The sequence below is a fragment of the Pundamilia nyererei genome, unplaced genomic scaffold, assembly GCF_000239375.1.
Source record: "Pundamilia nyererei isolate P.nyererei 1_Seehausen unplaced genomic scaffold, PunNye1.0 scaffold00125, whole genome shotgun sequence".
Classification (NCBI taxonomy): Eukaryota; Metazoa; Chordata; class Actinopteri; order Cichliformes; family Cichlidae; genus Pundamilia; species Pundamilia nyererei.
In genome coordinates, this window is record NW_005187526.1 from 1,758,770 (window position 1) to 1,772,521 (window position 13,752).

At 39.9% G+C, this 13,752-nt stretch overlaps 1 protein-coding gene across 1 annotated transcript in view; it reads left to right on the plus strand.

Moving 5' to 3' along the window:
- gask1a (golgi associated kinase 1A) overlaps positions 1-9,835 on the plus strand; it is a 74,962-nt gene extending 65,127 nt beyond the window's left edge. Inside the window, exons 5-6 of the mRNA XM_005742960.1 lie at positions 5,171-5,274; positions 8,534-9,835. Of these exons, the coding sequence (XP_005743017.1) occupies positions 5,171-5,274; positions 8,534-8,738 (309 nt within the window). The 3' untranslated portion in view covers positions 8,739-9,835. The remainder of the gene's footprint in view (positions 1-5,170; positions 5,275-8,533) is intronic.
- The last annotated feature ends 3,917 nt before the right edge of the window (positions 9,836-13,752 follow it).

Below are 13,752 nucleotides of genomic sequence, written 5' to 3' on the forward strand. Positions count from 1 at the left end.
GTTCTGAAATTCTTTAATTCCCGGTGATGCTATCTTGGATATGAATCACTGATGATCTTCCTTAATGTGATGAGGAAGACTCACTACATTCATATTTGGGAAAGGCGCCCCAGACTTTTTCCTCATCCTGCCACATGCTGTCATTATCCTGTTAGCTGCTGTGAGCTACTCACCGTGAGTGTCGGTGTCAACAGTCCGACCCTCTGCTACGTTCTCCAGGAGTGTGGAAGTTGATTGTGAAACACTGAGCGGACGTTGAAATTTAATTTGGCTCACTGATACTGAAGTAACACTGCTGACATGAATGTTTATCATAAAATTAATGTTTTTCACGAAGTCTGCAAACCCAGTGCCAAAAGAGTTGGCACACTGTATAAAATGTCAGTAAAGAAAGAATGCAATGATAGAACATACAAAATATATCAGATGTTTGAAATATTTTCTCATTGTGAATTTAATGAAAGGAACACATCAGCTGGAGGAACATTTTGCACATAAGTCAGTAAGATAGGCAGCTGGTCAGTAATGTGATGGGCATAAAAAAGACTTTGGATATTTCATCATCAAAATATCCTGGGAGGCTGGAGCAATGACTCAGCGCAAAGGACATTTCTTTTTGGAAAATACGGACGCTGCATCCTCTGAACTAATAAGGAGAGTTACCATTCAGGTTGTAATCAGCACTCATTTCCAAAGCTGATATGGGGGTGCATTAGTGTCTGCAGCCTGGTCATCTGGAAAGGCACAGCCAGTGCATCTATAACAAGAGCATGGCTTTGTAGTACGAGAGTCTGGGTCCTGGCCTGCCTGTACTTTAGACCTTCTGGCACATCATGAACTGAAAAATATAGTTAGTTAAGACCCAAGATTGCTGAGGAGCTAGAGTCCTATATCAGACAAAAATAACAACATTCTTCTCCAAAAAGTTTAGCAGCTGCTCTCTTTCAGTTTCCAGATGTTTATGGACGAAGAGGGAAGCTACACAGTGGTGAATGTGGCCCTGTCCTGGCTTTTTTCAGATGTGTTGTTGTCATCAAATTCAAGCACTATTTCTATACTCTAAATATACCATAATATTACCTAGTAAAAGATGCAGTTAAATCCATATTATGATCATTCTGCACCACTGCAAAACCTTCCTTTGCCACTGAAAAGCAAACGTTCTATTTTGTAACTGAAATGCATGGACACTGTTATTCTGTGGCTAGCTTTATTGGAATGTGCATTTTATGGAGGAGAGTATTTGAATTGACGGTCAAACTAATCATCTTACTCTGCAGCTCTTGTGGCTGATACAGATGCTGTGTATCAGCCACAGCATCTGTATCATTTATTTGAAAGTCAGAGATGTTGTGAGGACAAGCAACGGCCTTGGATGGCTCAAAGCTATGATGTTTTGGCTCTGTCCCGTAACTCCTTAATGAGTTCCCCTGTCCCACATATTTCTGGTCCTTAATGATAGAGGTATTTTGATAAACAAAGCAGACTTAATTTACTTTGAAGCATCAGGGGGAAGAGGAGACTCCCAAAACAGCACAGTGAGGCAGACGAGTTTTTACAGTGAGTGATGCGCTATTAAAAAAGAAGAAAAAATGACAAACCTAAAAATATGTCAATCAACATCATTCAGTAGCTTTTTGGGTTTTCTCAACTTTTGCCTGTTGTTGTTGTTGTGAGCTTTACTAAGATTTGCATGTTTAGATAACAGCTTTGGCAACTTTAATTTTCTTTGTCACTAAATTGTGTGCATGTGAGGTTAACAATACTAGCTTCAATTACATGTTCAGAAAATTTTGCTTGTAACCAAAAAATTGAGTTGACATATTTGGTTTGGCATTGATTTTTATGCCAGGCCTGGAACCAGCCGAGGTTTTACATCAGCTTGTGATTTGGTTGAGTTGGTTGTTACAATAAAAAATGTCAGTTAAATATATTTAACTGACATTTTTTATTGTAACAACCAACGATTTATACAGGAAAATAATGACTATTAACAAGGTTGCCCAAACTTTTGCATCCCACTGTATCTGCCAAAATGCAGCTACTAATGGGACTCACACAAATCTAAAGTGTATTTTATTATCTGAATGTTACAATGTGTAATATTGGCTTTGATAAATGCTGGCAAGTTTATATGGCATGTAGCAAATCACAAGCAACCCACACAGGTGGCACAGTAGCTAATTTCATTATCATGTGCACGGATCAGGATGGGATATTAACAATGTATTGTCTTTTCCACACCCACATTGATTGAGTCGCACATTGATTTATCCAGAAAAGGTTTTCATTATTATAAAGTATTCCATCAAATAATGTTCTCTAATGCTGGGCATACACTGTGTGATTTTTATTTATTTTTTGCTCATTTTGAGCCGATTTTTCAGTCGTGCGACCGTTTTGGTGATCGGCCCGAGTTTGGCCTTCATCGTGCGTCGTGCATCGTGTAGTATACGTGGGGTAACGAGAAGCGATTAACACCTCATGACCAGCTCCCGATCATCAATCACTTGGTCGTAAGAAAATCAAACCTGTTTGAAATCCTGTCGGCCGTCGTGAGGGTGTCACGACTGCGCACACGCAAACACAGAAATGAAAGTGAAAAGACGGAGCAGCACAGCGGTGCAGCGTATGATCTGGACACAAGTGATGGAGGCACAACTTGTAGAACTTTGGCAAGCTCATCTGGCCTCACAAAATTTTCATGACCACAACAACCGTGAAAATAATTGGATGGACATTGCTGCTCAATCACAGCTGCCTGATCAATGTTTTTCATTAGCAATTTAGCAAAGTTGATGGAGGTGCGTCTGTGTGAGTGAAAAACAGAGAGGGAGAGAAAGGGAGAGCGAGCGACAGATTTTCTGTTATAACCTTCATGTTATGGACGCACAGTGTGAGCACTCAGGTCGCATCAGAGTATCGGGCCGTATAGTGTGAGACCCTGCATCTTCACCTATGAAATTCTAACCCCTGTGAGTCAATCGTACAGTTCGAGCAGGGGCTTAATAACGCGACTGAAAAAAATTGCACAGTGTATGCCCAGCTTAACTGAATTGATTTATCCAGATTGCTGATACAACATCCAAGACCCCACCCAGTTTCTAGTATTTTCTAACAGTAGAGTCTGTCTTAATAGAAAATATCAGTTCTCATTGTTTGGCTGTTTCACTGCCATACTAATTTGCTAAGGGTACAGGGGAGGTCGTTAAATGTTTTGTTTATGAAGCGAAGAGTTCATGTCTGAAAAAGCCACTTGGGTTAATGTAAGAATGAAATACTGAAATGCTTAGAATGCAGTTTGACACGGTCCAAGTGGACTGTCGTGTGTCTTTCAATCTGTGTAATGGTGACACACTATTTAAAGAAACTGTTAAAGGTGAACTGTGGTTTCACTTATCTTTTTTATTTAGGGACACACATAATGTATTTTATCTCCTTTGTAAAGAAACTGCACAAAATTATATAAATCTGTTGTCACAATCTGGGTGAAGCAGACTGTGTGGAGTGAGGACCCAAGTGCTGACACTGACAGTGCTGAAACAGTACAAAACAAAAGGGTGAAACTAAACTATAACCAAAACTGTGTGATCTAACGCTAACAAAAAAAAAACCTGGAACATGAACATTAAAACCTGGCATGAAATACCTGGACCATGAAGGCTTGACATGAATACATGAAATCCCCCCAGACTGGACAAGGAATGAATGAAAACTCAGAGACTAAAGACACACAGGAGGTGATATGGTGAAGTGGAAACACATGGGGAAGCAATGGTTTTACTTAACATAATGACGACACAGGGGAAGTAAAACTAAACACACTGAGCACAGAACACCAGAGCATTTCAAAATAAAACAGGAAGCATAACGGGAGGCAGATATGGCACACATGATAGACTAAGGTTGTGTCCACATTCATGGGCTGCATCCTCCTGAGGACCCGTCCTTCGCGGTCTACGTGGGCCAGGTCCTCAGGAGGTCGGGTAGGCCGGAAGTAAACAGCTGTGAAATTGGACGGTCTAGCCTTCAGATTTGCGTCACCGCTGTCTCGGTGGAGTTTAATAAACTCAGCTGTCTGCTCCTTGCTATCTAAAATATAACAGGACATATATCTCAGCCAAACCGATTTACTCACAAACAAATAAAACACTGAAAAAAGCCAAACAATAACATTTTTAGGTTATCTAAGTGACTTTTATATCACGTTTAACCTGAGTAGCAAAAGACCGCGGTGATCTGAAAATGATGCGCCGGGAGTTTGACGTTCTCGCCGGCTCTAGTGACCCTCGAGCTCCCAGCTAGCTATCGAGCTGGTGGATAACAGACGTTTCCGAAAACGTCGGAGCACTTTTGCAAATATGTGGTATCTTGATAAACTGAGCAGATATTTGAAGTTTACACAGCTGCATTCTCGCCTGAAAATATGTTTATTTTGTGACCCAGAAAGAGTAATAAGAGTAATATTAAAAACTTAGCAGCGGCCACCATTGTTGGAAACTGGAACTGGCTGGGCCGCGCTATGAATTCTGGGATATGGTGGGCCACGAAGGACACTCCCGACCCATCCTTCAAATTCTGGGAAAAAGAGGACACATTTGTCGGCTGCATTCGGAGGAGTCTACAAATTTGGACAGCTTTTGTTGCGTCGCTGTGATGTAATCGGCCTTCAAATGCGTCCTCAGGAGAATGCAGCCCATTAATTTGGACACGACCTAAGACACAGAGGAAGAAGGGAACTGGAGATGAGACATGGACATAACTAAGCACAAACAGACCATGATGGCTGGGAGGAAAAGGAATGGTTCACAAGGGGAATACGTGTAAGCAAGGGGGAGATGGCAGACAAAAACATTACTGAAACGCATTAAACACAAGGGGGTGAAGACACTAGGGGGACTCTAATAAACAGAAACTAGGCAAAATAGAAATGAGCTTAAGATAACTAAATGAGACTTAAATATAAACCGTAAACATCAAAATATAAGAAAACAAAAAACACTGTGTCAAACAACCTAGGATCATGACGTCTGTAGTTTATCAGCTTTATTCATTCTTGTTAATATTGTATTACGTTTAATGTTACTCACTTCCAATCGGTGCACACTTCCTTCTTGGTGAGCAAACAGTAGGCTCTGTGTTAACTGTGTATGTTTGTGTGTTTTCTCAGGTGAGGAAGACGGATCCCTCCACACTGGTGTTTATTGATAATGCAGGGAGACCACAACAGTCCACAGACAACCTCAACTTCAAGCTGGTTGAGGGCATTGATGAGTGAGTATGAAACATTATGTCAGAGAAGAAGCAGGCAAATGAGATTTTTTTGTGTGTGCGTGTCCTTCAGTCTAGCAGTGAGGTTCAACAAATTACACCATGCCGATTGAGAAACTCATTTTAGCTCACAGCGGGTAGAAACAATGATGTAAGGAAATGTTCCAGGAAAAAATAAAACACATCCAACAACATATTTCCCTGGTGACGTTTCTGATTTGAACAGCTTTCAAATCAGCAGCACAGAAACGTCCACTGGAAGCTTGTTAGATTTTTGTTACAATGTCTGTCTGATTAGATTAGCGTGCTTTCAATTAGCCTGCTATTCAGTATACCGAATGAATCAGCTCTGATAGAAATTCCCCTTTGTCTGTCACTTAGGATTACTAAGCTCTTCCATAAAATTCTCTTAAATATCTTAAGCCTGGACTTGGAGCTGAATGAAAATAGAATGTTAAAGTCACATATTATTTCTCATGACTGAAGATTAAAGAGAAACTTGTTAGTTTTCAGAGGTGTTACAGGACTAATTTTATTTTCTCAAAGCCTTACAACTTGCTGTATTTAATTAATATAATTACAATTTAATATACATTCATTTTCACATGGTAGTTATTCTTCCTTTTTTGTACACTTTATTGGGTTGAAGGTTTAATTTGAATTTATAAAATAAATTGTTTTTGTCAATAAATATGTCATTACTATACTGTTAAATTGTTCATGCTCATAATAAACATAGTGTGAAATATTGAAGTTAAATTAAGCCCAAAGCTCAGGCTTCAAACTTTGCTCTTTATGAGCAAAGAGTAGAAGAAAACTTTCAGAGATTGAGCGTTTAGCAGAGTGCTCTTTAAGAGCAAAGAGTAGATTTGCTCATAAAGAGCTGGATTTGAGCTGACCTCTAGGTCAGTCATACAAACAAAGCTCAAAACTTACATCTTCTTTTATACACATATCATCTTTTTTTGTCCACAACAGCTGCAGCAGTGTCGGTCTACTGGAATTAGATTGAATTTCTTGGCTGATGAATAAAAAAAATTAAACTAAACTACTAGAAAGATTTAGGTTCCAAAAGTTGTTTTAGTGTTTTTCTTTCTCTTTTTTTCTTTTTAGTGTGGTGATTTGTTGAGCTTTGCTGTTCTTGCAGCACTAGAGAATGGCTAATATTGATGTCTCTAAAGCTTTTTGCTTATGACTTATTGATTCAGGAAGCTTGAATCACCAAATGGCTTTCCAACCTGACAGAAGTCTGCACTGCATTATCACAAAAATCTAGTATGGCACAGCACTGTAAAATAAAAAAGTAATAATAATAATGTATAGCCTCCCTTTTCCTTGTTTGTGAAAATCTTCATTACAAAATCTCCCTGTATGATTATTGATCTGTTTGTGAAAAATCACGCAGAGACTCAGAGGCAGAGAACTATGGACAAAACAAAATTAACTTCAGATAAACTGCAGACAGAACAAAAGGCACAAATATTTAAAGGCAACAACAGGAAATCTGGCTTTGTTTAACCCGAAGAGCCAACAAAACTGAATTAAAGAGCAGATTACAAACAATAAGTTAAACGCCATCCTTCCAGCAGAAAGAAGTGAACATGTAGTATGAACACTCACATGCACGACATCTCCTATACAGGAGTATAGTACTCTGTGTGAAAGCATGAACACAACAAATCAGAAAAGTCCAGAACACCATTATTTCAATTCAGTTCAAAAGATACAACAGCAATCAGTGCTTTTTGTGAGTCTGCCAGTGTCAGGGTTTTTATTGAAAAAATGACATATTCTTTCGATACAAAAACATGTTCATGCCTTTTTAATTTGTCATTTATTAAAGTTCTAAATATATATTTTACCTCAAAAGTACAGTTTTTAAATGTAACAAAATAATTAAAAAAAAATAAAAATCTATCTGATCGAGGAATCACTCATCTTTGGAAAAGAGAGTTTATTACAGAGAAATGGCTCTTTCCAAAATAAAAGCTATACTATACGCTTCTTCTGGGCTATATTCTCTGCAGCATATTAAACATATCAGGTCCCCATAAGGAGAATCATGTGCTAATGACTCGGGTAAAGTTAGTAGCATGCGTGCTTGTTGTTTTTGTCTGCTTCCACTTGTCTTTGCACTAGGATGATGTCGGTGTAAATGTGCAGTCATATTCATTGTGTTCCCACTAGTGCTGTCAGCGTTAATCTCGTTAAAATGATGTATGTATGTATGTATGGTATATATGAAACCAAACTGGTTGAAAATTCAGTGAGTTCTGTTGATTTTATTTGTGAACACATGTCCATAAACATGGCTTGCCCATAAAAATATAACAGCACATCCGAGGATAAGAGTCAACCTTGAGGTGACTTTTAAAAATGCAGTTTTTAAAAGATTGTGTTGTATAGAATGCATCTTGTGTAATAATTAAACAACAGTCTCTTACACATCCTTAAGTTGAATTTCACCTTTGCAGAGTAAAGGGTATGTTATGCAGTGGGATGCATACAGTATGAAGGGCGGTAGAGTTTTCAAAACTTTATTTATATTTACACAAACTCAAAGAGAAGGACAACATGTTTTTTAATTGCTGTGTAGTTGTTGCTTTTTGATTTTTTAGAAGAAGCTGAAATGGGGCTGTTAAGCCACGCCCCTGAGAGGTAATGAAGAAAAGTTTCAGCTTCCTTTTAATGAATCAGCCGGGTTCAAAAACTAATGATGGCTGAGGGAGTATCTGCTGTGTAATAATCACTATCAACATGTATTCTTCTTGTGGCACAGAGTGACTCCACCTCTAGCTCCGTCACCAAGTCTAAAAGTGTACTCATATATTAAAAATATACAGTTTGTGTGTAACCTCAACATTGAAGTAGAAGAGCATCCCAGCAGAATGAACCTTTTTTTGATAATCCACAAGTTTTCTTCTTATGCCACCCTCAGGCTAAGATGTCAGCCTTCAGTAGCCTTGTAGCCTTTATTCTAGCAGCATGCTCAGGGCAGTTTTTTGAACTTTTCATGGTAAAGCATTTTCTTCTTTTAAAGTGTTCTGTACAAATCAGGCTTGTCGCCATTGTTTCATCCCCAGCACTGCTAAGACTGTGAGAAAACCTAAATCATGAGCAGGTTCTTTGTTTTTTCCTATATTGTGACGAATAAAGAACATGACGATCTTTAGAGTCTGCACACAAATATTTTAGTTTTCTAGTCTGTGAAACAGCCATTAAAGCTACAACATATCAAAACCAATGTTATGTCTTTTGTCAGATTTCCAGAGAAAGCTGTGTCTGTGCTGCGCTCAGGCTGTCTGGAAAGTCTTCTGCTACGCTCCCTTTACACAGACAGGGAATTCTGGGACAGCCACGGCGGGTCCAGCGGTCTCGGGCCTCTCATCCACATGGTGGAGCAGAGAGGAAGAATTCTCCTGCAGCACATCAGGGACAAAAAGCTTCAGCTCAAGAGGGATCTGTGACTGACCTGATCAGGCCAGCCTGGATTATAAAGTAGATGCAAACTGCATCTATTAGCTGTCGTCAAAGAGAGCAAGAGTCTCTGGAAGAAAAGAAGCCTGCAGCAATGAAATGCATTGTATAATTTAAAGCACAAACGTCATTAAGATTGAAAAGTGCGCCGAGGCACAATGAAAACAGATTTAGAATGGTTTTTGCAGTGCAGAGTCATCCAGGGCTTGCATGGTGGAATAAAATATTTAAATGTGTGCAAACAGATCAACAAAGCAACAAAGTGGACTGAAACACTGGGAGCTAAGTGCACTGTCTGGCAGCCCGAGCCCAGCAATTCATGAACATGTTTGACTTTTTCACTTCATAATACGCTTTTCATTCTTCGTTGGTTAGTCTTAGTGTTCTGTAGTATTGGCTGTACAGCAGATACAGTATTTTTAAAAGGTGCAACTGCTTTTAGGTCAGCTGGAGAGATGGACCCCTGTGCTCTTGCATTCTGGTCTGCACTTTGTAAAGATGCTAAAGGGCCCTCTAGACTGACCAAATGTCAGCATGTGGTGCTCTTAGAGTAAGATTGAGTTGATACAAAGCACTCTGAAACTTTCTAAAGGTATATTGCAATTTGCGTTATTTCACCAAGTCCTACCACAAAAGACAGTTCTGTTTTCACTTAAAGTTTGATGTCTAGGCTTCAAGCTCATCACTCCCACCACATATGATTCACACAGAAACTAGGGAGTGATGACTAAACATCCTCCCTGGAGCCTACAGGTTGATGGAGGTAGAGACCCCGGACAGCAGAGCCATTAATATGTCAGAGGGAGAAATGGGAAATTCGGGAATGAAGGAAGACCGCTAAGGTTTCGGCAGGTATATGACATAAGGAGAGATAGTGTGTATGACTTACCAGCCTGAGCTCACAAGCTTCACTCCATTTAATTCATTACAAAATAAAGTGTGTTGTCATGTCTCTGCTTTAGCCATTTTTATTGTTATTATTCAGGAAACAGATTCAAAACTAAACCTGAAGATGTGTCATTGTGTGTACCCCGTTAAAAAAAGAGCCAGCAGTCCTAAATTTGATTGACTCAAATTAGGGCTGGGCGATATGACCCAAAATTCATATCTCGATATTTTTTAGCTGGATGGTGATATACGATATATATCTCGATAAAAAAAATTTTTAAGCCATGATGTAAGAACAAAAAGAGAGTTGTTAGTCAAAGCTGTGGCCCAGATGTCACACAGGCACTTTTATTAACATACAGCGTAGATGTAGATGAAGAAATTACTCAAAGATAAATTATCAGCATTTATTAAATCAGTGGTTCCCAAACTGTTTTTGCTAGGCCCCCCTTTGTTTTACAAGAAAAATGTTCATATTCAGCTATGCTCCATCTCCTGCGCCCCCCCTGCAATAATAATGCTCCATAAATAAAAGAAAACAATGTTGTTTTTATGGATAACAAAAAGCTCACAATTGTGTTTGAAATCCTCTTCGTAACCATGTCTCTTAACAGGTGCCATTTATGGCCCTTATATACACACAATACAGTAATATTACGTTGAAGCACAGTACGTATCACTCCACGAGGCTAAAGACTACGGTAGCCGTAATGCTCCGACCATCCATAAGCGGTGCTGCTCCGTAGCTTACCAAAGTCGTACTAAAACATTTTTTTGACAGATTGCTGAGCGTCGTGTACCACATAAAAACGGTTCGCGGTCATTAAGCACAACCAGAATTCATACATAAGGCGCACTGTCGATTTTTGAGAAAATGAAAGGATTTTAGCGCGGTTAGATCGCTAACACGTTGACGCCGTCCAGCCCCACGCACGGAGCGATCTGCGGTAACTCGTTAACGGAGATTTGCTGTGTTCATCTTGTCGTTGCCTGCAGGTGAAGCTATGGGTGAGGGGGAGTTGTGTTCAGTGAAGGAGAGGCGAGGCCAAGTAACGTTGCGTAGAGACAAAAGTGGACGAAAGAGGCAAACTTGCGGCTCCACAAGTATAATTATAACGTAACATATACTATATCGATATAAACGATATTGTCACATCTTATATCTCGTATGAAAATATATAGATATATATTTTTTAAAAACTTGATATATCGCCCAGCCCTAACTCAAATGGTTTGATCATCTGCAGAATATGCAATACCGCTGTAGCTCCATCTGTTCTTCAGGGTGCCTGTCACTGCTTTTCATTGAAGCCTCCCATCTGCACTCAGTAGCTTCTCCCCAAATGTCGCCTCATTGAAGGGAAATGTGAGACAAATTATCCCCCGTTTCCTCACTCTGTTTTAATATTACAGAGAGCTAGCAGCAGATCGAGTGATTGATTTGGAAATCTGCTTTTGTGAGATAAGCTTTTAATCGAGGGATTAAAACTGGCTGTCAGCAAATAGCTTCTGGAGCAGATCCTGGAAGCTTTTTGATTTATAAAAAATTACTAAATATATTTAGATTTTTTTTTCTATTGCAAACTGGCTGAACTTGTACATTGTATAATACAAATAGTGAATCTAAAGTTGAAAGAAAATTGTATAAAAATCAAATACCATTAGTGAAGGAACCGAGCTGTGGTCTTTCTGTTTGAGCAGCACGTATTTTAAGCTTCACTGTCAGAAAAAATCCCTTTTGGTATGTTGCTATTGTGAGATGCACAGATGATATCAGTTGAAGCTGTTTTATGTTTGACCCGTTCTGAATTAAAATTCCAGGCATATTCAATTCACAGATTAATGACATTTTCTATGGCTCCCTCTTTCATCACTGAATAAATGGCTGTAATGAGAAATGATTCAGATGTGTGATCCTCTCTTCATCACCACTCGGTCTCTTTTACATTAAATATTTTTCCTTTTTTTTTCTCAGTTTTTTTCTTTTTTCAGTCCGCTAACTGTGCTGGCTGCTGTTGGATTTTGCTATTTTTACATCGGTTCGGTCCAGCTCATTAAGCCCCATCTGGATTATGCCATACTTAATGCTTTCAGACATAAATAGTAAATCCTTCATACTGTACTGCTGAAGGACGGCAGTTCAAATACCAGAACACTGGGACTAAAGAAAGGCAACAAAATGAAGAAAGTGGTCACAGTCAGATAGATGAGTGTTTACAATACCAGGATTAAAGCTGCAAGCAGCGTTATGAGGGCCATCGCACCCCGTTGCATCGAGCCACGCCCAACACCTACACCCAGCATGTTAGATCTGATGTCACATTGATGGAATTCATGTGTAGAACCACCAGGTAAAATTTCATGTGAATCAATGATGATTATAGTCATCCCACTAGGTGGCGCTCTAACCATCGCTTATCAAACATTTCTGAGCTTGACTCTTGACTCATGCCTGCGTCGTTTGGGTGAGATTGGACATTGTGTTTTTGAGTGACAGCAGATTACTGCTTTTTGGCGAATGATTGAAACTCCACATGCCGCCCTGACCATCCCGTTTCCCTAAACATAAAAAGCTTTGGGGTCTAAAAACTCGCTAAATATAGCGACAAAGTTGCTAAGTTGGCAACACTGTGTGGGATACTTTTTGCCCGTGATTTGAAGAGCCCAGCGCGGCTCCCGACGCAGGGAAAACCAATTCTGTAGGGGAGACCTACCTGGCACTTGTGCAGGTAAAACCAAAGGGAAGTTATGCTTCACCATATTTTCTAGTCTTTGGCTTGAATGAAGTTGGTTTGGAAACATATTCAGCTGCTTCACCTCCTGCTTTGCGTTTGTGTGGGCGCCCCGTGCTTGCAGTGTCCAAAGTGTGGGGCCCGGGAAGCTCTGAATTATGGTAAGTAAAAAAATGCTTACATTCTAGAAAAATAAACTTTGTGCCAAAAAACCAAACATAAACAGGACTTCAGTGGGTGGGTTCTTGGCCCATCTCTGAATTCTTGACAACTATGGGATTGACTGGCTCAATATTTGATAAAAGTTGGGCTTCATCACTTCAAATTTCAGTGCAGTTATAAACCCATAATATAATAAATGCATTTAGAAAGATAGCAAATCACATCATTCTGAGTGAAGAATGAAAAATGCTCACATGCTCTCCACATCAGTATAGGTGCTCTCTTTTAATTCATTGATTTAGCACAGTGGTTCTTAACCTGGGTTCGATCGAACCCTAGGGGTTCGGTGAGTTGGTCTCAGGGGTTCGGCAGAGCCTCCACCGCGGAGGTCGCAGAGGTCCAGCCACACCCGAATTATCGTGTAAATTTGTGATTTGCAACGCCAAGTTGAGCAACTCTAGTCTTGCACCGGCAAAACTAAAAGAACACTTCTTGAAGCTGCATGGAGACGGGGAACACAAGAACACAACACTTGCTGAATTCAAGGTGAAGAGAGCCAGATTCGATGAAAGGCCCACTCTGCCTGCTCTTGGATTTATACCCGTTAACAAACCAATCCTCACAGCATCGTACAAAGTTGCTTAGCAGGGTGCAAAGCAGGGCAAGCCACACACCATTGGTGAAACACTCGTGAAACCAGCCGCGTTAAAGATGGCAAATCTGATACTCGGAACAGCGGCCGAAGGTAAATTATCACAAATTCCTCTTTCAAATGACACCGTCAGTGACAGAATAGAAGACATGAGTAAAGACATCTTGGCTCAAGTAGTCGCCAATCTGATTTCAAGCCCGGCAAAATTCAGCCTTCAGCTCGATGAGAGCACAGATGTTGCTAATCTAAGCCAGCTTACTGTTTTTGTGCGCTATGTGAAACATGACATGATAAAAGAAGATTTTTTATTTTGTAAGCCTCTTACAACAACAACTAAGGCAGCCGATGTGAAGAAGCTTGTGGATGACTTCTTCAGAGACAACAATCTTTCATGGGACATGGTTTCTGCAGTTTGTACGGACGGAGCTCCAGTCATGCTGGGAAGAAACTCTGGTTTTGGTGCGCTAGTAAAAGCCGATGCACCACACGTCATTGTGACTCATTGTATTTTGCACAGGCGTGCATTGGCAACAAAAACCTTGCCTCCAAAAATGGCAGAAGTATTAAAAA